At 49.1% G+C, this 22214-nt stretch overlaps 8 protein-coding genes across 8 annotated transcripts; 6 read left to right on the plus strand and 2 right to left on the minus strand.

Moving 5' to 3' along the window:
- Window positions 1–935: 935 nt before the first annotated feature.
- Window positions 936–2177, plus strand: N7455_000946 (translation initiation factor eIF5; the record flags this gene model as incomplete). Its single annotated transcript, XM_040959699.2, has 1 exon — window positions 936–2177. One exon carries the CDS (start codon window positions 936–938, stop codon window positions 2175–2177), a length of 1242 nt encoding a protein of 413 aa, XP_040809812.1.
- A 308-nt stretch (window positions 2178–2485) lies between these two features.
- On the minus strand, window positions 2486–6366 carry N7455_000947 (uncharacterized protein; the record flags this gene model as incomplete). The annotated part of the gene is made up of 3 exons (XM_040959715.2): window positions 2486–5893; window positions 5947–6025; window positions 6248–6366. 3 exons carry the CDS (start codon window positions 6364–6366, stop codon window positions 2486–2488), a joined length of 3606 nt encoding a protein of 1201 aa, XP_040809871.2.
- Window positions 6367–6560: 194 nt separating this feature from the next.
- Window positions 6561–9506, plus strand: N7455_000948 (DNA ligase (ATP) CDC9; the record flags this gene model as incomplete). Its single annotated transcript, XM_040959748.2, has 4 exons — window positions 6561–6598; window positions 6729–8502; window positions 8679–8909; window positions 8961–9506. 4 exons carry the CDS (start codon window positions 6561–6563, stop codon window positions 9504–9506), a joined length of 2589 nt encoding a protein of 862 aa, XP_040809856.2.
- A 526-nt stretch (window positions 9507–10032) lies between these two features.
- dppV (dipeptidyl peptidase DppV) lies at window positions 10033–12741 on the plus strand (the record flags this gene model as incomplete). The annotated part of the gene is made up of 8 exons (XM_040959703.2): window positions 10033–10226; window positions 10292–10343; window positions 10396–10634; window positions 10687–11710; window positions 11759–11981; window positions 12033–12265; window positions 12319–12530; window positions 12606–12741. The coding sequence occupies 8 exons, from the start codon at window positions 10033–10035 to the stop codon at window positions 12739–12741; spliced, it is 2313 nt and encodes a 770-aa protein (XP_040809842.2).
- A 449-nt stretch (window positions 12742–13190) lies between these two features.
- N7455_000950 (uncharacterized protein) lies at window positions 13191–14525 on the plus strand (the record flags this gene model as incomplete). Its single annotated transcript, XM_065603906.1, has 1 exon — window positions 13191–14525. The coding sequence occupies one exon, from the start codon at window positions 13191–13193 to the stop codon at window positions 14523–14525; it is 1335 nt and encodes a 444-aa protein (XP_065462397.1).
- An 843-nt stretch (window positions 14526–15368) lies between these two features.
- On the plus strand, window positions 15369–16406 carry N7455_000951 (zinc-binding alcohol dehydrogenase family protein; the record flags this gene model as incomplete). The annotated part of the gene is made up of 1 exon (XM_040959751.2): window positions 15369–16406. The coding sequence occupies one exon, from the start codon at window positions 15369–15371 to the stop codon at window positions 16404–16406; it is 1038 nt and encodes a 345-aa protein (XP_040809864.2).
- A 944-nt stretch (window positions 16407–17350) lies between these two features.
- N7455_000952 (uncharacterized protein) lies at window positions 17351–19533 on the plus strand (the record flags this gene model as incomplete). The annotated part of the gene is made up of 5 exons (XM_040959705.2): window positions 17351–17555; window positions 17606–17686; window positions 17742–17890; window positions 17985–18601; window positions 18666–19533. 5 exons carry the CDS (start codon window positions 17351–17353, stop codon window positions 19531–19533), a joined length of 1920 nt encoding a protein of 639 aa, XP_040809862.2.
- Window positions 19534–19829: 296 nt separating this feature from the next.
- On the minus strand, window positions 19830–20882 carry N7455_000953 (uncharacterized protein; the record flags this gene model as incomplete). Its single annotated transcript, XM_040959773.2, has 2 exons — window positions 19830–20191; window positions 20249–20882. 2 exons carry the CDS (start codon window positions 20880–20882, stop codon window positions 19830–19832), a joined length of 996 nt encoding a protein of 331 aa, XP_040809821.2.
- Window positions 20883–22214: the final 1332 nt, after the last annotated feature.

Consider the following 22214-nt stretch of genomic DNA (forward strand, 5'->3'; position numbering starts at 1 on the left):
GAAAGAGAAAAAGATCGAAACGAATAGCGTATTGACTGGGGCCAGCAAGCTATACTCGTACAACACAAAACACCGGACTTAAGTGACTGAAGGAGATTGCCGTTTACGGTTGTGTGGCCGTGGTGGGGTTCCTGGAAGGTTCGGCCTGTACTCGTCCGGATGTATAAAATTCACTTATATCACTTCTATATGCTTCAATATTGTCAAGTGGTTATTTTTGAAACGCAATTAGACTTAAACTTAAGAAAAGCCTCTCCCAAAAAATTAACCCTGGAATATATATGAACTCCCAGGATGTTATATTCAAATGTCCAGGCTCTTTTTATACTCCGAGTTAACTCCGGCACGTGCGGGCTGACATAACCGTGATTTGTCAAATTCTGCTTTTCCTTTTCTTCTTCTTCCTTTCCCCCAACAACACACAAACACTTACAGGCATCGGTTATTTTCGAAGCCTTTATCTACCTACCGCGTGGAATTTCAGTTCTACGCTATTCAATTTGCATCACTGGTTAGTTCGGCTTCGCCACCATCAATTTTCACCGTCCGCCAAAAGGTCCCCGACCTCTGACACGGATTCCCAAAAGAACTTCAATCGTTCCCAGAAAGCAACACGTTGAGAAGTTTCCCGCGAACTTGTCTATGTATTCGTCCTCCGTCCAAAATTTCGAACATCACCTGCCGCTCAAGCTGCAAACGTTTCGCGCGCCGAAACCTTGCAGCATACACCTTCGATCCTGTGGCTGAATAACCCGGATCTTCCCTCGATTTCTCGTGATTTTCCTAAAAAATCACTTCCTATACCCCAAAAAAAGAAACTTGACACGCATGTCTTGTCTCGTCAACAAAATCTCCATTCAGAATCCTTCCAGCTTTCCCTTAAGCAAGCCCACTATTCCATTTTAGTGAACTAATCGCTCAATTCAACCGTCATCATGGCCACCGTCAACATTCGCCGGGATATCACCGATCCCTTCTATCGCTACAAGATGGAGAAGCTCCAGGCTAAGGTCGAGGGCAAGGGCAACGGTATTAAGACCGTTGTCGTCAACTTGAACTCAGTTGCCCAATCCCTCAGTCGGCCTCCTGCCTATCTCATCAAGTACTTTGGATTTGAACTTGGTGCCCAGGCCAACGCTAAGCCCTCTGACGAGCGTTGGATCATCAACGGCTCTCACGATGCCCCCAAGCTCCAGGATTACCTCGACGGCTTCATCTCCAAGTTCGTGCTGTGCAAAAAGTGCAAGAACCCCGAGACCGATGTCTTTATCAAGGACGAGAAGATCACCCTGGACTGCAAGGCCTGTGGTCAGCGCTCCGATGTTGACCCTCGTCTCAAGCTGAGCACCTTCATCGTTCGCAACAACCCCAAGGGTGGCAAGAAGGAGAAGAAGAAGTCCCGCCGTGAGCGAGAGAAGGAGAAGGCTGCCAATGGCGAGGATGCCAGCCCCGGTGACAGCAACAACTCCGAGAATGGCGAGGACGGAGATTATGCCCTCGAGGCTAACAGCGATGATGAGGTGACCCGTCAGGCCCAGGCCATCGCGGCCGAGGCCGAGATCAAGGATGATGAGTGGGCTGTTGACGTTTCCGAGGAGGCCGTGAAGGCTCGTGCCAAGGATCTCCCCTTGGACCTCAAGCGTGCGCTTGTCATTGAGGATGGTGATGATGAGGGAGCCGATGGACCCTCGTCCTACGAGCAGCTGGGAAGCTGGATCGTTGACACCGCTGCTGAGAAGGGCGGTGTCACTAAGGTCACTGATGTTGAGATCTACATGAAGGCCAAGGAGTTCGGCATTGAGACCAAGCACAAGACTTGCGCCGTTCTGGCACAGAGCATCTTCGACGAGAAGATTGCTAAGCAGATCGAAGGCCGCGCTGGTTTGCTCAAGAAGCTGATCACCTCCGATCGTCATGAGAAGGCTTTCCTCGGTGGTACCGAGCGCTTCGTTGGCCAGGATCACCCGGAACTGGTCGCCCAGATCCCTGCCATCCTGTTGGGTTACTACCAGAACGACCTTGTCTCTGAGGAAACCCTCAAGGCGTGGGGTGCCAAGACCAGCAAGAAGTACGTCGACATTTCGACCAGCAAGAAGATCCACAAGGCTGCCAAGCCCTTCATCGAGTGGCTCGAGAATGCCGAGAGCGATGAGGAGAGCGAAGAAGAGAGCGAGTAGACGGTAAACGTCGCCTGCGCTATTATGTATCCTTCGTTATTTGCTATCTGCGTCCATTCTTAAATTGAACACAGGCATTTTTGGACCCCTGTCTGACTTTCCCATCTCGCTTGGACTGATCACTTCGGTTGTCATTTGGGTTTAGCTCACCAATCGCCACTCCTTTACAATGAATATCAACATGGTATCAATCATTCAACTTTCATTCGCATTAGTAGCATTTAAGTACACGTACAAGTGAAGTAGAGCAAAATACAATATAGTCATATCTCATGCTATGCAATGCTATCAACAATGAAATGCAAGAACTAGAACGCCACCTCAGCAAGTCTAACCTGCTCCCCCTCGCCACCGAAAGGGATGTTAGTAGCGCCGCCACAGTTCCCAGCATTGCCAGTAGTAACCACATCCGCTCTCAAGCGATGCCGCATAAAGACAAACCATGTCAAATCCAGATTCCAAGCCTCCATCGCCTGAATCGCATCCTGAACAGAAGCCATGCCTTCACCAAACGCAACATCATCCACAGACGCAGAAGATCTTGAGGAGATGAAATAATACTCAGGCCCGACAAACAGCGCAATCCAGTCACCAAGCGCCTCGCAAATCCTATCACCCACTTCCAGCGGTAAACGGACATGCGAGAGAACCGTGATAAAGAGGGAGACCAACGCACGCCACAGACGGTGGTGCGGCGTGAAGAATCTCGACCCGGGCGTTGACGGCGAGAGCGAAAGGGATGAAGAGAGAGCTAAGTGCAGAGTAGATGCTAGATCTCCTGATTCCGGGGAAGTAACAGTCACAGTCGTAGCCTGGGACTTGGCACGGCGCTCATTCGCGGCCTCGGCGTCAGCGCGCACTTTCTCCCACACGCGACGGTACAGCCGGTCCCAGCGGGAGAATTCGGTTTCGACGCGCGTGGCCATGAAATCGCCTGCGCCTTTGCACATTGCTTCCATGGCTTCGCAGGCGGTTACAGTGACGAAGGTTTCTTCTTGGTGGTCTGGGGTTTCGGGGGTTCGGGTTGGCTCTGTGGATGGGGTTGCGATAAGGGATTTGGATTTTTCGTTTGCTTGTGATGAGGGGAAGATTATTCGGCTTGCTACTGTTGGCCAGAGCTCGTTGATTAGAGGGAGGAAGCTGGTTTCGTTTTGGGACAGGGCGGGTAGAACATCGATAAGGATTGAGAGGAGGGAGCGTCGGAGGTAGGGAGATGGTGAGGTAAGGTGGGATGGGATAGATTTGACGATGTGGAGGAGGAGAGCATGGGTTTTGCTCAGCGGCTTCTCGGCGTCTTCTGGTTCTTCGGGGGGTGGGAGCGGCGGCTCATCTGATTCAGCTTGGTTTAGAAGCTCTTCGATGGACGGCTCTGGAGGTTTGTCGTATGTTTCTGACCATGGCTTTTTGGGATGAGGGATTTTGCCATCAGCATCTGCTAGTTCATCCTCGGCGTGCCGTTTGGCTTTGCGGTTGGCAATGCTCGCGGCGATGCTTGAGATTGAGATATTTTGGTATTGGGATTTCCGAGTATCGCGGGACCGATTCTCTTTGCCCTCGTCGATTGTGAGCAAAGACGGTTTCTTCGCCCCTTCCTCGACGACCGCAGCTAGGGTCTTGAACATCATCTCAACGAGTTTGGGATAGCCGTGGTATAGATCCAGGATACCAAATATAGAATCAACCAGATCATCCAGATAAGGTATCAACCGGGAACCACAAAGCTTGACCATCATAAACAGGACCTGTGGCGGATAGGGTGATACGTCGAAGGTATTAAGTTTCAACGCGACCGAGTTCACCAAATAGTCCACGTTTTCAATGATCATAGCACTCGTGTCTGGGTAGTTACAGGCATTTGTCAAGATATTCAGACATGTCATGGCATGGCGTTGAAGGTTAGAGTTCTGAGATGCCAACAGCTGTAAAGTTGGGTAGAGCGCGTCCATGAGTTCAGGCCGGAAGGCCTCGCCGAGTTGTTGAGCTTGGAGGGCCACAGCTTCCAGAGCGAGGGCTGATGTACGCCAGTCACCCGTTCCATTAACTGACAGTTCGTTAAGTATATTCAATGAGATATAATACAACTCTTCAATCATTCCGCCACGGCCAGTTGACGAGACAGACCCCTCAACTTGATCAAGAGAGATGAAATCGTCAAAGTCGGCCGTTGCCGTAGTGCTGTCCCGCAAGAAAGTCATGGCCAACCAGAAAGGTGAAATGGCGGAATCACTTGATGTCGTGTGCATACGGTTGACAATGGACCGAGTGATCTCATTTCCAGACTCAGACAAGTTCAATCTAGTAATCATTGACCGTAGATCCTTGAGAGTTTGTTGCTGACTTTGGTGTTCCAGAATAATGGGTGGAAACACCTTAGATCTAGCATCGGTGCTGAGCACCTCCCAGTTGAATCCGGCATCCATTGAGGCTAACGGCTGGAGAGCATTGGTGTTTTGTTTGACAACTGCACCGACGCTATCACATAGGCCAGATGCCAAACCACTCGTAAGCAAATCTGACCCAGATTGAACTTGGGACAGGACCTGGAAGACGGTAGAGATCTGACGAAGCCCCCATTGCTTAGCAGTTTCATCGTTGCCTTGCATGATTCGAGGGAAAGAAGTGAGCCAGGTATGCAGCGATTCTTTCAAAGAATCCAACACTGTGGGGTATGTTGTGGCAAGATGAGTTACATTCCGGTAAGCTTCATTCACTCCCTCGTCCTCTTTATCTGCCAGAACAACAACTGTTTCAACCATCATAGGGAGAGACTCTGCAAGTGTGGTCTGGCACTCTTCGATTACCATCAGGGAGAGCTCTAGCACGGCAGTCTGTACCTCTGGTCGTTGATGACGGCGGACCTGGATAACATTGGCCAGCGCAAGCTTGATCTGCGTTGTGGTGGCCTTCAACCAGGCTTCATCCAGAGCTATCTTATCGCTTCCCAGCTCGGGCGGGGAGACTTCCGAGGCCACATGGTCATTGAGTACAGCTCTTAGAAGTTGCGTGAGAATCTGCAAGGAAGTCTGGAGGAGCTTGTAGGACCTGCGAGTCTGTGTTGATGGCCTTAGAACCTTAGCCAGTGCCGACACGGTTCGCGGCATGATGCTGGCAAGCACCACGCGGTCTGTGACTCGAGCATAAAGCGCTTGCAAGGCCTTGGCGGCTGCCAGGCAGAGCTCATCTGATCTATCATCGACAATTCCCTCTAGCAGGATATATACTGTTTGATCGACAACCGTCGCGGTGCCGATCTCGTGATAGATTGTCCGTTCTGGAACAGCTCCTTCCAAGACCGTGAATATAGCACTGAGGCAGTCAAACCCAGCAATGCACAGTTCTTCTGAAACCTTAGGCTTCGGTAGTTGCTTCTCTTCCGCCTTGTTTGGAGAACCCCCCACGATCAATGTCAACAAGATTATGAGTTGCTTGCCCATTGCAGGAGATAGTCGTTGCCGCCATCCATCGGCAACCAGTATCCGCAAACAGTGGACGGCGGACTCCAAACATCGCGCGGGTAGTCTTTGCGTTTCATTGAAGATATGCGACAATGGAAAGAATGCATATTCAGCTAGCTTCTCGTCGAGGGTATTGTTCGCCGCAAGTTCCTTCAAACAGTTGTGCACCGGCTCGAGGACTCGGGATACATCAGCAGCGGAAGCTTGATTTCCTCGGAAACGGAGGCCCACAGCGCTGAGTTCGACGCACGGCGCTCGGAGCTATTCAGAGATCAGCACTGTTTGTCCTAAAAGGCGAATGAAGCATATCATACCTGCTTGAAAGATTCCTGCCGGAGGTTGTCCATTGCAGCCGAACAACACCGGGCAGCGTCAGGGTCAAAAGATAGTAATCTGGGTATTGAGTAGTATAGATCAGTCAAACATCAAGAGCCCCATTGTAAACACCATCTAGCGGACCCATCGCGATCGAATACAGCGGGACTGCATCCCAAAACTGCACCGCTCTGTCATCATCTGCCGGCATAATTAAGCGGTGAACCTAATCTATCCCAAACGGGCAAGATAACGCTGCACGTGATACATTAGCGCGTCTCAACGCGTGGGAACCCCGACAGCTGCCTGAGACATAAAGTAACAACCAGTGTTGCCTTGGCTATTTCAATTGGGGCTCTGGTCTGCTCGGAATATATATTGGGCCATATTCCGCGTCCATTTGACCCCGAGAGAAACATCTATGCGGGTTTTGCGAATTTCAGAGCTTGCGCTTTTATCGCTCTCGCGCACGAGACCTAGCTTCTGCATACGATCTGCAGGACAGCACAACTTTTTGACCACGCCAATCTCGAAGCTATCTACGGGCTTGTTATCTGCCAGTATTGCAGCCCAACAAAATTCTAATTTGAAAACATTCTCACCATCGCAAATCATGGCCGATGACAAGAGCAGGAAACAGGCTACCCTGGGGTATGTACGGGATGGACAGCAGACGATTGGGTGCGTCGACAGTATTCGATGGCGCATGCGCCCTTTCATGCTGACACCTCTCGGCTCTTGTTTTGGTTCATTCAGCTAATTCATTCTATTCGTTTTGTAGGAGGTTTTTCGGCTCCGGTGCCAACCAACCGCCGAAGAAGCAAACCACATTGGCTTTCGGTGGAACGAGACAAGCAGCAAGCAGTGATGCTGCTGATGCAGATACCAAGGATAACACCAATGGAGTCAAAGTGGAAGGCGCCACCGACCCAACACCAACTGCTCCCCTCAATGAAACAGAGCCAACGAAGGGCGTGAAACGGGAAAAGAGCGCCGAGGCGGAAGAAAGCGATGGTTCCGATGTCCAACCTGTTTCTAAGAGGCGACGAAAGGCCTCGGTAAAGACCTCTCCAGCTGCCAAGAAGCAATCCGCATCCCCGAAGAAGCCCGAGCCTACAAAGCCAAAGATCGAATCGCCATCACCAAAATCACCCATTAAAAAGCCCTCCGATGTTACTCCCGAAGAGAAGTCACCCTCGGTAGAAGAGGAGGATCCATTGGAAAGCGAAGATGAAGATGACCTCAAACCGGAGCTCACGAAGAAATCAATCGAGAAATTCCAAGCCAAATTGAAAGGCAGTGGGAAAGATCCATACCCAGACTGGAAAGCAGGTGCTCCTGTTCCGTATGCTGCGTTATGCACCACCTTTTCTCTGGTAGAGATGACCAGAAAGCGCTTGGAAATCACGGACCACTGTTCTCTCTTCCTTCGCCAAGTTCTTCGCCTGACCCCTGCCGATTTCCTACCCACTGTCCAGCTGATGATCAATAAGCTGGCTGCTGATTATGCCGGAATTGAACTGGGCATTGGAGAGTCACTGATCATGAAAGCTATTGGTGAATGTACCGGCCGCAGCCTTGCAGTTATCAAGGCTGATCAAAGGGAAATCGGAGACCTGGGACTGGTCGCTGCTAAAAGTCGGTCAAACCAGCCTACCATGTTCAAACCCAAGCCTTTGACTGTTCGAGGTGTGCATGAAGGTCTTCTTGGAATCGCCAAGGTCCAAGGTCATGGATCTCAGGACAAAAAGATTTCAGGAATCAAGAAACTGTTGGCTGCGGCCGATGCTGACACTGTTGGCAAGGGAGTAGACATAACCGAAAACAAAGGCGGTCCTAGCGAAGCCAAATTCATTGTTCGATTTTTGGAAGGTAAGCTGAGACTGGGACTCGCAGAGAAGACAGTTCTTGTGGCTGTTTCTCGGGCAGTCCAGACCCATGAGGCTGAATCAGCCGGCAACGAGATCCCGTCCGCAGAGCAGATGGTGGAAGGTGAAAACATCTTCAAGACTGTTTACAGCGAGCTTCCTGCCTACGAAGTAATCATTCCTGCCGTTCTTGAGCATGGTCTCTTGAAGCTGCCTGAAGTGTGCAAACTTTCTCCCGGAATCCCCATCAAGCCTATGCTTGCCAAACCGACCAAGTCAATCACCGAAGTCCTTGACCGGTTCGAAGGGAAGGAATTCACTTGCGAATATAAGTACGATGGAGAAAGAGCCCAGATCCATTTTGTGTCTCCGGATTCTATCCACCAATATCCTGGTGCCTTGGACACATTACAAAAGGACAGCAAAGGACTCTCCTCAATCTTCTCCCGCAACTCGGAAGATCTTTCAAAGAAGTATCCCGACGTTCTAGGCAAGCTTGACACGTGGGTCAAACCCGACGTTAAGAGCTTTGTTCTTGATTGCGAGACTGTCGCATGGGATATGGAGGCCAAAAAGGTTCTTCCATTCCAGCAACTGATGACTCGCAAGCGCAAGGATGTCAAAGCGGAAGATGTCAAGGTCAAAGTTTGCGTATACGCCTTTGATCTGCTTTTCTTCAATGGAGAGGTAAGATCATTTCCTTAATGTCCATGTTAGAGCGATTCGCTGGATCTCTCTTCTCCTCGCCCCTTTCCTCGCGATTCGGTGTTCTTTGCCACTTACGGCGGGGATGATGAGGGAACAAAGAGGCACACCGAGTCGCTTTGAGTCATATCTAGTTGTTCTCGCTAACCTTTCAATAGCCCTGTGTAAAGAAGTCTTTACGGGAACGGCGAGAGCTTATGCATGAATGCTTCCAACCGGTTGAGGGGGAGTTCCAGTTTGCCCAATATGGCAATTCTAATGTCCTCGACGAGATCCAAGAATTGCTCGAGGCTAGCGTCAAAGCTTCTTGTGAGGGTCTTATGGTGAAGATGCTGGACACAGCAGAGAGTGGCTACGAGCCAAGCAAGCGGAGTCGCAACTGGCTGAAGGTATGATTCCTCTGTTGTTAATTACTTCAACCGTTGTTAACTTTTATACAGGTCAAGAAAGATTACCTCGCCGGTGTTGGTGACTCTCTCGATCTTGTCGTACTCGGGGCCTATTATGGTCGTGGAAAACGTACTTCGGTTTTCGGTGCCTTCCTTCTCGCTGCCTACAACCCCGGCAGCGACACATATGAGACCATATGTAACATCGGCACTGGCTTCTCTGAAGTGCTACTTGAAGAGCTACACCAGACGCTAGTTCCCCTGGTAATTGACCGCCCAAAGCCATTTTACACTCACTCGGCCGTCCCCAAGGATCAACCGGATGTTTGGTTTGAGCCAAGACTGGTGTGGGAAGTGAAAACAGCCGATTTGACCCTCAGTCCCCGCTACCAAGCCGCTGCGGATGAGTTCCAAGGAACAACCGACGCTGGAAAGGGTGTGTCTCTGCGTTTTCCGCGGTATATTAAATCTCGCGAAGATAAGAAGCCAGACGAGGCCACTACCACTCGTGCCGTGGCAGAGATGTATCGGAAGCAAGAAGCAGTCACCAAGGATACTACAAGCAAGGGAGGTGTGGATGATGACTTTGAGTATTGAAGCGATTTTGTCAGGCGCACTATAGCGAGTGTAATTGAATTCATTGGATACGGGTATTACGGCCTTTCCCAATCGTATGCATTTTCTAGAATAGCACCATTGCTCAGTTGGGGTCATAAGGGCTTACCATGGTGCCAGTTCTAGCCTTTTTGTGCCTCTTTATGGTCATGAGGCAATCACAACCCGTGGGTACCAATCCATTCATTTACTTTTAATCTAACATCTAACTATCCTTTTCTAAAACAAAGCCCCTGTTGATTGGCATCCAATATCATGACTAAGATTATTCTATAATTCCGGCTATCAGCGGCGGACTCCGCGGTGCTTGGCGTACTTGGCGCTGCAAGCCAAGCAGCTAAACCTTGCTCGGGCCCAATATCGGCCCTGCATCCGCCTTTCTTTGTTCATAGCACGTCTTCCTCAGGCCTTGAAAGCGGCCGATAGCACAAAATAACACCATGCATATCTGGCTTGGCACCGAGGAATGTAACATGCCCCCCTTCGACGGCACAGCACCCTCTCCGCCATGGCTGCTAGCCCACTGCGCGTGTGGAGTCCCAACACTTATATTTCGGTGTCGGTCCGGGATGCAGCCCGTCTGGTTTTCTGCACGTTTCTCTTGAGCTGCGCGGGTATATACCTGATTGTCCATATGCGTGTGTTTCAATTAACGACGGCCCTCGGGTCGATCATTATTTCTGCGGCAGCCCTTACTCCCGAGTCAGTGCTGATCTCCCCACCCAGTTGACTGATTGCACTCGGCTGTTTGCTTATATTTTTTGTAGAGAGCTTATCACGGCTCCGAGACGGGGTGAGGCTATTCCCAATCCATCGGGGGTGAGTTGCACTATTTTATGTAGATATCGGCAATGTTATTGACCTGATATAGGAAGTCGCGCTTTTTTCCACCTCTGAGTACTCCTTCGAGACCCATGTTACATCGTCATGGTGGAGTCTGCTGGATTTGGAGACTGGAAAAGTGACTCAACTTACCAACGACAGCAATGTCTCCGAATTGACCTGGCTAGGGGCTACTGACTCGGGTCTGCTGTATATCAACGGCACTAATGCCGAGATTCCTGGAGGTACCGAGATTTGGGTGTCAGATACCTCTGATTTTGCAACCTCGTAAGTTTACATGCATATTTATTTGGGTAAAACGTCCCTAACTTCTGTGCAGTGCCTACAAGGCAGCTTCACTGCCAGCGCCGCTTTCTGGCCTCAAGACAGCCATCACCAAGTCTGGAGATATTAACTTCTTGGTGTACGGAGAGTCCTGGTCTAATGGGACGGCGTACAACGAAGAGCTTGTGGCTAAGCCCCTAAGCTCGGCACGTATCTACGACAGTATTTACGTCCGCCACTGGGATACCTGGCTCACGACGAGGTTCAATGCTATCTTCTCAGGGACTCTGAAGAAGAACAAAGCTGGACATGGAGCCACACCCCGCTACACTTCTAGCGGGTCTCTCAAGAACCTCGTAGCAGGAGTCAAGAATCTCGAGTCACCTTACCCGCCGTTCGGCGATTCGTCTGACTATGCCATCTCCCCGAACGGAAAGTTGGTTGCGTTTAAGAGCAAGGCGCCTGAGTTGCCACGTGCAAACAACACTGCTTCATATATTTATATTGCGCCCCATGATGGATCAAAGAAAGCTGTGGCCATCAATGGCCCAGACAGTCCTGGCACACCGAAAGACATCAAGGGTGATTCGAGCAGTCCTGTCTTTTCCCCAGATGGCCGTCACCTTGCATATCTCCAAATGGAAGATATCGCCTACGAGGCGGACCGTCGCACGGTTTATGTTTATACCGTTGACTCCAAGGATACCATTCGCACATTGGCCAAGAACTGGGACCGGTCACCTGAGGCAATCAAGTGGACTGCTGACGGGAAAAACCTGGTTCTGAACACCGAGGATTCTGCACGATCTCGACTTTTCCTGTTGCCCGCCGATGCGGGTAATGATTTCAAGCCTAAGAACTTCACGGACGGTGGTGCGGTGGCTGCATACTACGGCCTGCCTAGTGGCGACTACTTGATTTCTAGTTCCGCTATCTATACTAGTCGCACGGTTTACACCGCTAAGCCCGGTGAGGGCGTCACAGGTGTCATTTTCTCTGCCAACGAAGTTGACTCCGCCCTGAAGAGTCTGGGCCCATCAGACGTTGATGAGTTCTACTATAAGGGCAACTGGACAGATGTAAGTCAACCGTTTTTTTTTGGAACTGAAAAGATATTAACGTTATAGATTCATTCCTGGATCATCTACCCCTCCGACTTTGATAAGTCAAAGTCATACCCGCTCCTGTTCTATATTCACGGTGGTCCCCAAGGCTCCTGGGCTGATTCCTGGAGCACCCGGTGGAACTACAAGGTCTTTGCCGACCAAGGATATGTCGTTGTCGCGCCCAACCCAACTGGTAGCACTGGGTTTGGTGATAAACTCACCGATGAGATCGCGAACAATTGGGGTATGTGATTCCCATCGTTCATTCTCATTATTACCTCCTAATGATCAATAGGAAGCTACCCTTACGACGACTTGGTCAAATGTTGGGAGTATGTCCGAGATAACTTCGACTTCATTGATACCGATCGCGGCGTGGCAGCTGGCGCCAGCTACGGTGGCTTCATGATCAATTGGATCCAGGGTAATCCTCTAGGCCGCGAGTTCAAGGCACTGGCCAGCCACGATGGCACATTTGTGGCCGACGCAAAGGTCTCGACCGAGGAACTGTGGTTCATGGAGCATGAGGTATGTGTCTTATTGGTGATATTTTCTCGGCTCATATACTAACTCTTCCCAAGTTTAACGGCACGTTCTGGGACAACCGAGACAACTATCGTCGGTGGGATCCATCGGCTCCAGAGCACATTAAACAGTTCACTACCCCACAGCTCATTATCCATAGTGATCTGGATTATCGGCTTCCCATCTCTGAGGGTCTGGCGCTTTTCAATGTCTTGCAGGAGCGAGGTGTACCAAGCAGGCTGCTCAGCTTCCCTGATGAAAACCATTGGTAAGTACAGCGGATGTCTTTGATTGGGGATGCATTATCAGAGAGTCTTAGAGCTAACTCAATGGCATTGAATAGGGTCATCAACAAGGAAAACAGTCTTGTCTGGCACCAACAGGTCCTGGGATGGCTCAACCAGTACGCTGGCATTAACACCCCAGGCTCGATCAGTTTGAATGACACTACAATTCCTGTTGTAGATTATAATCCTTAGTTTTAGGTCGCGTTTGCTGCAAGTGAGGGTCTTCTGCCTGTTATGTCCCAGTGTCCCAGATAGTTTGTTTTTTTCAAGATGTTTGTGTTTCATGAATATTTCTTTATTCACAGTTTTTATGCTGTGTCAAACTTCTATACATGGGACAATGGAATCTTCACAATTTACATACTGTTTTTCTTTTCTTTTCTTTTCTTTTTCATGTTCTTTGTGTAGTATGGGTGTCTCATGGAATCTGACGGCTTACCAACAGTCAAGATATAAACTTCCCAGTTGCCTACAAACGTTTTCCAGCAAACGCATTACCGTTACCTATCAAACGCATCACCACTCTTCCAACTTCTCCTTCTCCCCAGATTTTGTCTTCTCTGTCACCTCTCTGTTGCCTCTCTGTCATCCCTCTGCCATCTCTCTTTATCAATCTTCTTTCCCAGTCACCAACAACAATCATGCCTCCCAAACCTTCCTCCCGTAAGGGTGTCAAGAAGGGTATGTCCCATACTTTGTCCCCCCACCCATCATCATCGCCCATCAGAAAGAAGCAGAAAGGTACAAAATCAGTCATCTTAGAGAGAGCTAACAGCAGCCCCCCGCCAGGAGTCCCCAAGACGGAGTCCTCTGCTGGAACCCAACCCCCAAGTGAGTACTGGAATCAGCTTACAGACCATCAACGGGCTTTCCTTGATGGCGCTACACAACTTACAGGTTCTAACCCATATGCCTTTGGTGCAGAGATCAAAACTGAGATGCCATCCCCCACTCCTGCTTCCGTCGCCAATGATGCGAATGAGAGTGAGTACAATTTTGACTTGACTCCTGTCCCAGGCCCAACCTCAAGCCCATTCCCATGTACCGAGGATGATCTTACCCTATGTCACGCTGCCACTGCCGATCCCACCGGCTACCCTATCTTTGTTTCCCGAAATGGACGCTGGGACTGGTATTATCTTGCCTCTAACAACAACATAGAGTCTTCCGCTACCCCTGCCAATGAGACGACCAACGGAAATGCCAAGAGCACAAAGAGTGAGTTTGCGAATGGCCTCAGTCTTTCCCCGAACCAATTTCCCTGTACTGAGGACGACATGACCCTGTGTCCTTGTCCCAATCATGGTCGCAATTACGCCCACAGTCCCACCTTCTCTTCTCAAAATGGCCGTTGGGAATGGATATTTCTCCCCTCTAACACAGATACAGAGTCTTCCCCTCCCAAGGTCAAGATGGAGGACATCCCCGAGGCCAATCCAAGGGTTCAGCGACCGAGAAACCCCGTCTCGACCACATTCTCCGCCGCCAACCTGGACCGCTTCGTCTTCCCATTCGGCGTCGTCCCCGACAGCGACGATGATCTCTCCTCTGTGCCCTCACTTGTCGAAAACATAGCCGAGCAAGCCAGGACCACGAAGCATGTGAGGTTCTTCATGAACACCAGCCACGACAAGCACTTCGTCCCCATCGAAGTGCCCCCTCTCACTGGACATGACAACTGGGATCCCTGGTTGTCCGCCATGCGCCTGCTCTTCCGCCAACACTCGGTGTGGCCTGTTGTGACTGCGGAGCTTCAGCCACTGTCTCCTGGCCACAATCTGTACCTGTGGTATCAGCGCATGTGCGACTGTGCAATCGCCCTTATCTACGCCAACGTCTCTGAGGAGGTCCGCAGGACTCCTTGTTTCATGAGCACCGCGCGCGATGATGATGCTGATATTCTGATGTCCCACCTGTACGCTCACTACTCCGAGCCTGATTCCACTCACGTTCATGAGGAGGATGAGCTTGATTAGGTGGGCTGTGTTTGGGGTTTGACAAGGATTTGCGTGTTTTGGGGAGTGCATATTGCAATATGTACATTGTCCCAGGGTTCCCAGATGTTTCGCCCGTCTCAACCGTACCTTTCGATATCTGATCTTTGATGCTTTTTTATTTGCATGTAATGTGCAGGCATAAGCTTTCTTTTTGAATCTTAACAAGTTGTTAATCGTTTTCTTGTGTATTCTTAATTTGGTAGTTTGATGGTCTTCCCCTACACGCATAAGTCGGGAATTAAACGAGATTTGAAACAAATTTACACATTCCCTCAGTAATGTCAAGTATAAAGAATTATGTAGGCATTAGTCTTCAATTAATCAGGTTCTGATAGTAACAAGGCTTGATGGCGCTGCCTTTTACTTCCACGTCTCTTCGAAGGGCTTTCCATGTCTTAATGTTTCAATGTTCTCTTCCCAACAATACAACTTATGTCCGTTGGTATATCCAGCGCTAACAACGGCCCGTACTGACTACCAGCGCTAATGACAACATGCATCGGATTTAATGCCAAGTACCTATCCTTAAGGCCGAAACAATGTTGATTGGGTAACTTTTCGGCCTGACTCGAGCCATCTTAATGGCACCCCAGCAATTGAATATCCCTCAGCAGGAACAGACGTAGAAAACAGTTTGCTTGGGGTCTCGGAGTTAAGGTAAAGTCCGGATATGTATGTACGTGACAAGCAACTACAAATGTGCATACTTGGATATAAGCCTTGGAATTTGTACACCTTCCAATTACACCACATTCCACATAATCAGGCAGATAAGGTTGACTCACCTCTTCAACAAAAGAACATCCACAGGAGATATCCACCATGACTGGAACTCATCACGCCGCCATCCTCCCACAGAAAGGCGGTCCCTTGTCTCTCGAGGAACGCACCACACCCGAGCCCGGTCCAAATGAAGTTCTCATAGAAGTCAAGGCTATCGCCTTGAACCCTGCCGACTATTACCAGCGTGACTTCGGCATGCCTCCTGTGCCTATCTATCCGGCTGTGATCGGGTGCGATGCTTCAGGTCTCGTCGTGAAGGTGGGATCGAATGTTACTACGGTGCCCGCACCAGGAAGCCGAGTTATTGCGTTCGCCTCTTCCTTCTACCAGGGTGGCTCGCCAGACCACGGCGCCTTCCAAAAATACGCCTTGGCACAATCCGAAGGCGTTATTGCACTTCCAGACAACCTCTCATTTGAGGAGGGTGCTGTATTCCCCTTAGCTGTTTTAACCGGCTTGACTGCCTGGACCACAATCGGCATCTCGCTCGATACCAAGTATACTCCGCAGGATAAACAGGCGGTGTTGATTTGGGGCGGAGCTAGTAGCGTTGGCACTTTATCCGTTCAATCGGCTAAGTCACTCGGCTTTACTGTCTATGCTACTGCTAGTCCTAAACACCATGATTACCTTAAGAAGCTCGGAGCGCACGCAGTTTTCGACTACAAGGCGAGCGATGTCGTCTCACAGATCGTTGAAGCTGTGAAGAAAGATGGTGTCAATCTGCATACTGCACACTGCGTTGTTGATGGAGGGCTGCAGCCAACTCTGGACGTTCTTAAAGAAACGAAGGGTGATGCTGCCGCTAAAGTTGCCCATTCGCCTTTGCTTCCCCCAGACCATCCAACGCTCGAGAACACGGAGATTACGTTCAATTTCCCATCGATGGATCCGACTGAAAGGAGCAAGCATATTTACCAGTGCTTCCATGGATGGCTGAAAGACGGTCTGGAGTCCGGTTCAGTTGTTCCCAGCCCGGCTCTTCAGATTGAGGGTGGCGGCCTGGACGGTTTGAATGCAGCACTGGATAAAGTGAGGGCTGGTGTCAGCGGGGTTAAGATTGTTGTGCCAATCTGATATGTTTTCAGATGTTGTTAGCGGGATGCTGCGGTAGAATCTCAGGCTATAATATGAGAGATAGAGAGCTAAGATAAAACAAAATATCTAAGCCTACGAGGGCAGGAAGCCTGCTCCTAGTCTCCGATAGTGGGCGCGTATCGTTCTTTTGTCTATTTCCGCTACGGCATTCAGCATATACTATTAACGTAACGTTAGCCTAGCCTCGCGTGGTGGCCAAGAAAGGCGAAAGAGACAGGGGGTACGTAAGCGTCTAGCGCTTAGGGTTCAAGCCCACTTCTGGCAATATTTTGATACCTAAATGCCCCGTTTGCACTGTAGGAAAATTGAAGTGCCTGTACAAATGTCATAATAATCAAAGTACCGCATACATTTCTAGTTCTCCAGGTGGTTTATAAGCTCTCTCTATCCCTATATGAAAATGAAGGTTCTCATCCTGTACAAATCCATAGCTCTCTATTTTTAGGATGGTTTAAATAAGGCTTTTTATCAGTGTTGGTGGGCTTACACGATTGTTATAAAGTAACATTCTAAGTTCTCCTTTCCCAAGATTCTGTCGCTTTCTCTCTTTATAAAACTATTATTCTTATATTCAGGTTGTGTTTTTATTTTTAGGACCGAAATCCCGGAGGATCACTACGGCACAGTTCTTAACTGTCCATTTATATATTAGTGCCCATCCCCTCTTTCGGGCCACCCCTAGTGAGACCTACACGAATATTGCCCAAAAGCACATAGTCTCGGATGATCTTCGGCATAATTTCGTGTCACAATTGGGCTCCGATGTTAAGACCCAGATCTTCTTGGAAGACCAAACAGGCAACTACACCTCCATCTTTATATTCATAACAAGTATCTATATCTTCTGCACTTCACTTGACTAGTAAAGTTACCGAAAGACCTCTGTGATAACGCATCTCGATCGCGTACACTCCTCAGAGCCAATGCTTTCTATTCTTACAAACGGCCAAAATACGGTCGGCGAGACAAGACCGAACGAAGTCTCAGTAAACAAAGCTGAGGAAATTTCGGGTACTGCTCAAGTCACCCATTCGGATGCAGTTAAGGATCATGTTATCGATACAGAATTCCTTATCGTCGGTGCAGGGCCGGCGGGTGCATCCTTAGCTTGCTTTCTTGGTTCTCATGGTAAGTATCTAGGTCGAAGGGTCTTTGAATTGAGTGACTAAAATGTCAAGGGCTCAAGGGAATTATGATTAGCAGTGCGCCGGGGACAGCAAATACCCCTCGCGCACATATTACCAATATGGCAGCACTTGGTTAGTCACGAGTTGTATCTTCAGTTGCGGGTGTAATACTAACAGACCTATTTAGAATGTCTCCGAGATATTGGTCTGTATGACGAGCTTCAAGGACTGGGATCCACGAGCGAAGATCATATGCAACACACCAGATGGTGCCATAGTATGGCTGGTGAAGAGTACGCTAGAATTCATTCTTGGGGTAATGATCCGAGGCGAAAGGTAAGATTCAATTTCTCTTCCCAGTTGTTGCTTTAGTTTATTAGAAGCTGGGCCTGAGTAGTTCGTGGGATAAATCAACTAACAGAGTCTAAAGGGTGACTATGAACTGGCTAGTCCATGTGAACCATTTGACCTACCGCAGACAGTTATGGAACCGGTTCTAGTTCGACATGCGACTTTGAAAGGGTTCAAGTGCCGCTTCCATACGACACTTGTTTCGTTCGTCAATGAAGAGAAGACCGGATTGATTATAGCAACCATTCGTGATGAAATTTCCAATCACGAATACCATATCCGCACCAAGTATCTGTTGGGTGCCGATGGTGCCCGCAGCCAAGTGGTGAAGCAACTGAATTTGCCTCTCGCGGTTCTGCCAAGACAAGGTATCGCAATCAACGTGCTTGTCAAGGCCGATCTCTCCCATCTCGTCAAGAATCGAACAGGCAATCTTCATTGGGTGATGCAGCCAGATCGCGAGCACCCTAACTTTGGCTGGATGGGGGTTGTGCGCATGGTAAAACCCTGGAATGAATGGATGTTCGTCTTATTCCCAGATCGCAGCTATGACCGCTCTCAAGGCAAACCCTCTATGGAGGAGTATCAAAAGAGGGTGCAAGAATTTATTGGCGATGACACACCCGCCGAAATTCTTGATGTCTCATCTTGGTATGTCAATGAAACTGTCGCAGAGAAGTACTCGGAAGGTAACATGTGAGTTATCTACCTGGTTAATTTGATCAGTGGATCCCCCTCTGACGATACATCCCGCTCATAGCTTCTGTCTTGGCGATGCCGTGCACCGCCACCCTCCATTTAACGGTCTGGGATCAAACACATGCATCCAAGACGCCTTCAACTTGGCCTGGAAGCTTGCGTATGTCAGCAAGGGCCTCGCGTCCCCGTCTCTTCTATCCACTTATTCCAGCGAGAGACAGCCTGTTGGCCATTCGGTCATCACCCGAGCAAACCAGGCATTCCGTGACCACTTGCATGTGTGGGATGCACTTGGCATGCTGCCGACAGATGTTTCTGAACGGAAGCAGATATTGGAGGAGTTGAAGAGTGCAACTCCACAAGGATCGAATCGTCGTCGCGCCTTGCGCGAGGCAATTAAACATACCTCTCATGAATTCCACGGGCTGGGAGTTGAAATGAATCAACACTACGATGGTCAAGGGGTCTATACGGCTGACGAAGCGGATCCCTATAGGCAATTTGGAAAGGCGGCCGAGGATAAAGTACTGTACCATCAACCAAATACGTATCCTGGCTCTCGTTTGCCGCATGTTTGGCTCAATAAAGCAACCCCGGAGAAGCCCATCTCGACAATTGACCTTGCTGGCCATGGCTCATTTACACTCTTAACTGGAATTGGAGGTGGAGTTTGGAAGGAAGCGGCTGGAATTGTTGCCGAGAAGCTCAAGGTTCCAATTCAAGCGTGTTCGATTGGATTCAGGCAAGACTGGGAGGATGTGTACTTTGAGTGGGAACGTGTCCGAGGTGTGGAAGAATCGGGGGCAGTGTTGGTGCGACCGGATCGAGTCGTTGCATGGAGAGCATCGGAAGCTTTGGAGGACAGTGAGGCCTGTGAAGAGAAGCTTCTCGCGGTTGTGAGATCCATTCTGGGATTTGAGGATCTGTAGCGAGGTGCAATATACATTTTTTGCTAGCTTTTTGTTTTGCCTAAGCTCTTTGAATCTGCGGTGTGGGCTCCTTCCCATTTGGTAAAAGTAGTGAAACCAGTGTATTGTATGAATGGTGAAATATTCCACCAAATTACGACTTTCCAGTAGGGAAATACTTGTATTACTTCGTAATATACCACAATTGCCAATCTTCCAGTAAAGGGGATGTGAAAATGCTTCAAAATATAGAATTTGTCCACTATATACCTATGTATATTTATGGGATATAGCACGACATGACTTCAAACCCCGATCTAGAACCCATTCAGATTCTTCTGTACCGTAATAACATCCCCCTTATCCACGAAGTCCGCCAGGATCACATTTGGCGCACGCCCATACAGCCCAGCGCATAGCGCCGCCTGGGCGCCAATACTACCCTGCCCCGTGGCAGCATTAGTAGTCCCTGCCCTCTGGCGAGCTGGAACTTTTACGCCGAAAATATCTATATCAAGGAAGTGGTTGACAATATCCATACGGCCTGTAGCGGCGGCGCCAGAGGGCCGGTCGATGCTGCAGTTTGAAAAAGAGGGGTCTGTAACGTCGTAGGCTGTCTCAAAGTAGTATGCGAACTCGTCTTGGATATAGTTCACTTTTGTAGTGTCGGCACCGTAGTCTGAATATTGTCAGTTTTAATGTATATATATCGGTCTTTGTGGTTGCTGCTTTTTACCCAGGAATACGACCAATCTCTTTCCGCTGGATATCATATCACCCAGTGTGGGCCAATCCGTGATTGCTAGCGGATTTGCAGAGGGAACATAGACATAGTTGGTAATTCCGCTGCTGGAGAAAGTGTCTCCAAACTCGGTGATGGCTACCGAGTCTCCGTTTGTCAAGAGGAGACTGACGACTTCGTTCGGGTTTGCATCCAGCCAGCTCTTGATTGTCTCCAAGTATGATTTGAGCGGTCCTGCATCTTCGAGCAAGCATGATGTATGGCACAGTTCTAACACATTCCTATCAAGGACGGAATGGTGTGTTTGTACCTGCAGGTACCGGATTCCCATGTCGAGTTGGGCTTTTATATCGATGTTTTGGTTCTGCTGGGGTAATGGCCCGACGAATGCGGATTCGTGGGAACCCACAAATGTAATATTTGAGTAGGACCGGGTGCAGTACTCTGAGCGACCATTGCAAGTTGTCGGCGCTAGGGTTGACATCGATGGGGCGGTCGAGGATATAGGCACAGAGGACTGAGATGCTCGTAGTGCTAGTGTTCCTGTATCTGGCACTGCGATTACAGGCTGGAGAAGTAGGAGAGCACTCAGCATTGCACGTGTCAGTCCCTGGTAGATTCGGGCCATGGTTTTCGGGGCCGCTTTTGGTTATACTTGGTTCTGAGCGGGAAGGCTCAAAGGGGCGCTGTTTCCCTTTTTATGCTCCACGACTTCCTTCTTGTCCTTGCGGATATCGTGATAAATATCTGCTGTCCCCGGTCACGCAGGAGTGACAGCTGCCCCCGCAAGAGTGATATCAGCTGCCCCCGCGAGGGGTGATATGCTCATGCTGATTCCACCGTACATTCCACATGTCGATCGATGACCAAATGAGAACCTCAAAGTAAATGGGGAGAAAATTAACTGAAACTGACCATAATCACATCGACTGTGAGATATAACCCCACCGACAGAATATGATCATGAATATCCTGGTCTCCTCGTGACCACAGCCAGGCACCAATAGCAGGCCTCGTCGATGGTCACCCCCGGTTATTCTTGGTTGACCCTAGATAGTTAGACTTTCGACAGACCTCTCTTTAAATGCAAATGATTTGAGATAGGGAAGCTTCGATGTTGCATTAAATCTCGCTAGTACGGGCCTCCTGTGCGGGTAAGGGTCGGGTTCAGTCGGTTCCGCAGAGCAAGAAAAACTTTTGCCAAAAGTAAACATGGTTGATCGGTTATTTTCCAGTGTGATATGCTTTATTCTTCCACAGGGCATCATGGAGACTTTCATTCTGTTCAGTTCGAACTCATTTAGGTTTCGATGGGCTACACACAGTCAGTTGCAGTCATGGACATGGATGATCGCTGCTTGAACGAGACTAGACTCGTTGCATAGGCGATGCGACCTAGGTATACAAATTTTATACATATATTGATAGTAATTAACATGAACTAGTGACCAATGGTTTATTTAGTGTTGGGATGAGCGAATATCCTACATTATATCTAGGACACCTACCCCGTCACATACAAAATTACTTGATTCACCCATGGACCCGTTAACCATAGCTTTTATGTTATTAAATTTTCCCGTTTTCTTGACTTTATATGTACTACCGCTCTAGAATTTTCTGCAAAGGCGTAAATTAGTTGTCTCCCGAGAGCGGATTTAAGGCTATTGGGGTATGACAGGCGCCAGATAGCCACATCGCTTTTCGAAACCGCAAAAATTTTCACTGGCAGGCCAAATTAAGTCTTCCTATCAATGCTACGTAGCCTTATGCTGTGTGTCCTTTTGGGAGGTTCATGTTGTGTCACACTACATTAGCACTGCTTGTTGGTAATCGCTGATCGAAGCAATGCCACGAAAAATCAGCGATTGTCTACATTCAGTACTCTACATGGAGTACCGATCGACGTCAATTGTAATACCAGCAATCTTATCAAACAGGACTTTCTCTTGTTTATACA

The sequence above is a fragment of the Penicillium solitum genome, assembly GCF_028829755.1.
Source record: "Penicillium solitum strain IBT 25940 chromosome Unknown utg000001l_segment0_segment0, whole genome shotgun sequence".
NCBI classification, from domain to species: domain Eukaryota; kingdom Fungi; phylum Ascomycota; class Eurotiomycetes; order Eurotiales; family Aspergillaceae; genus Penicillium; species Penicillium solitum.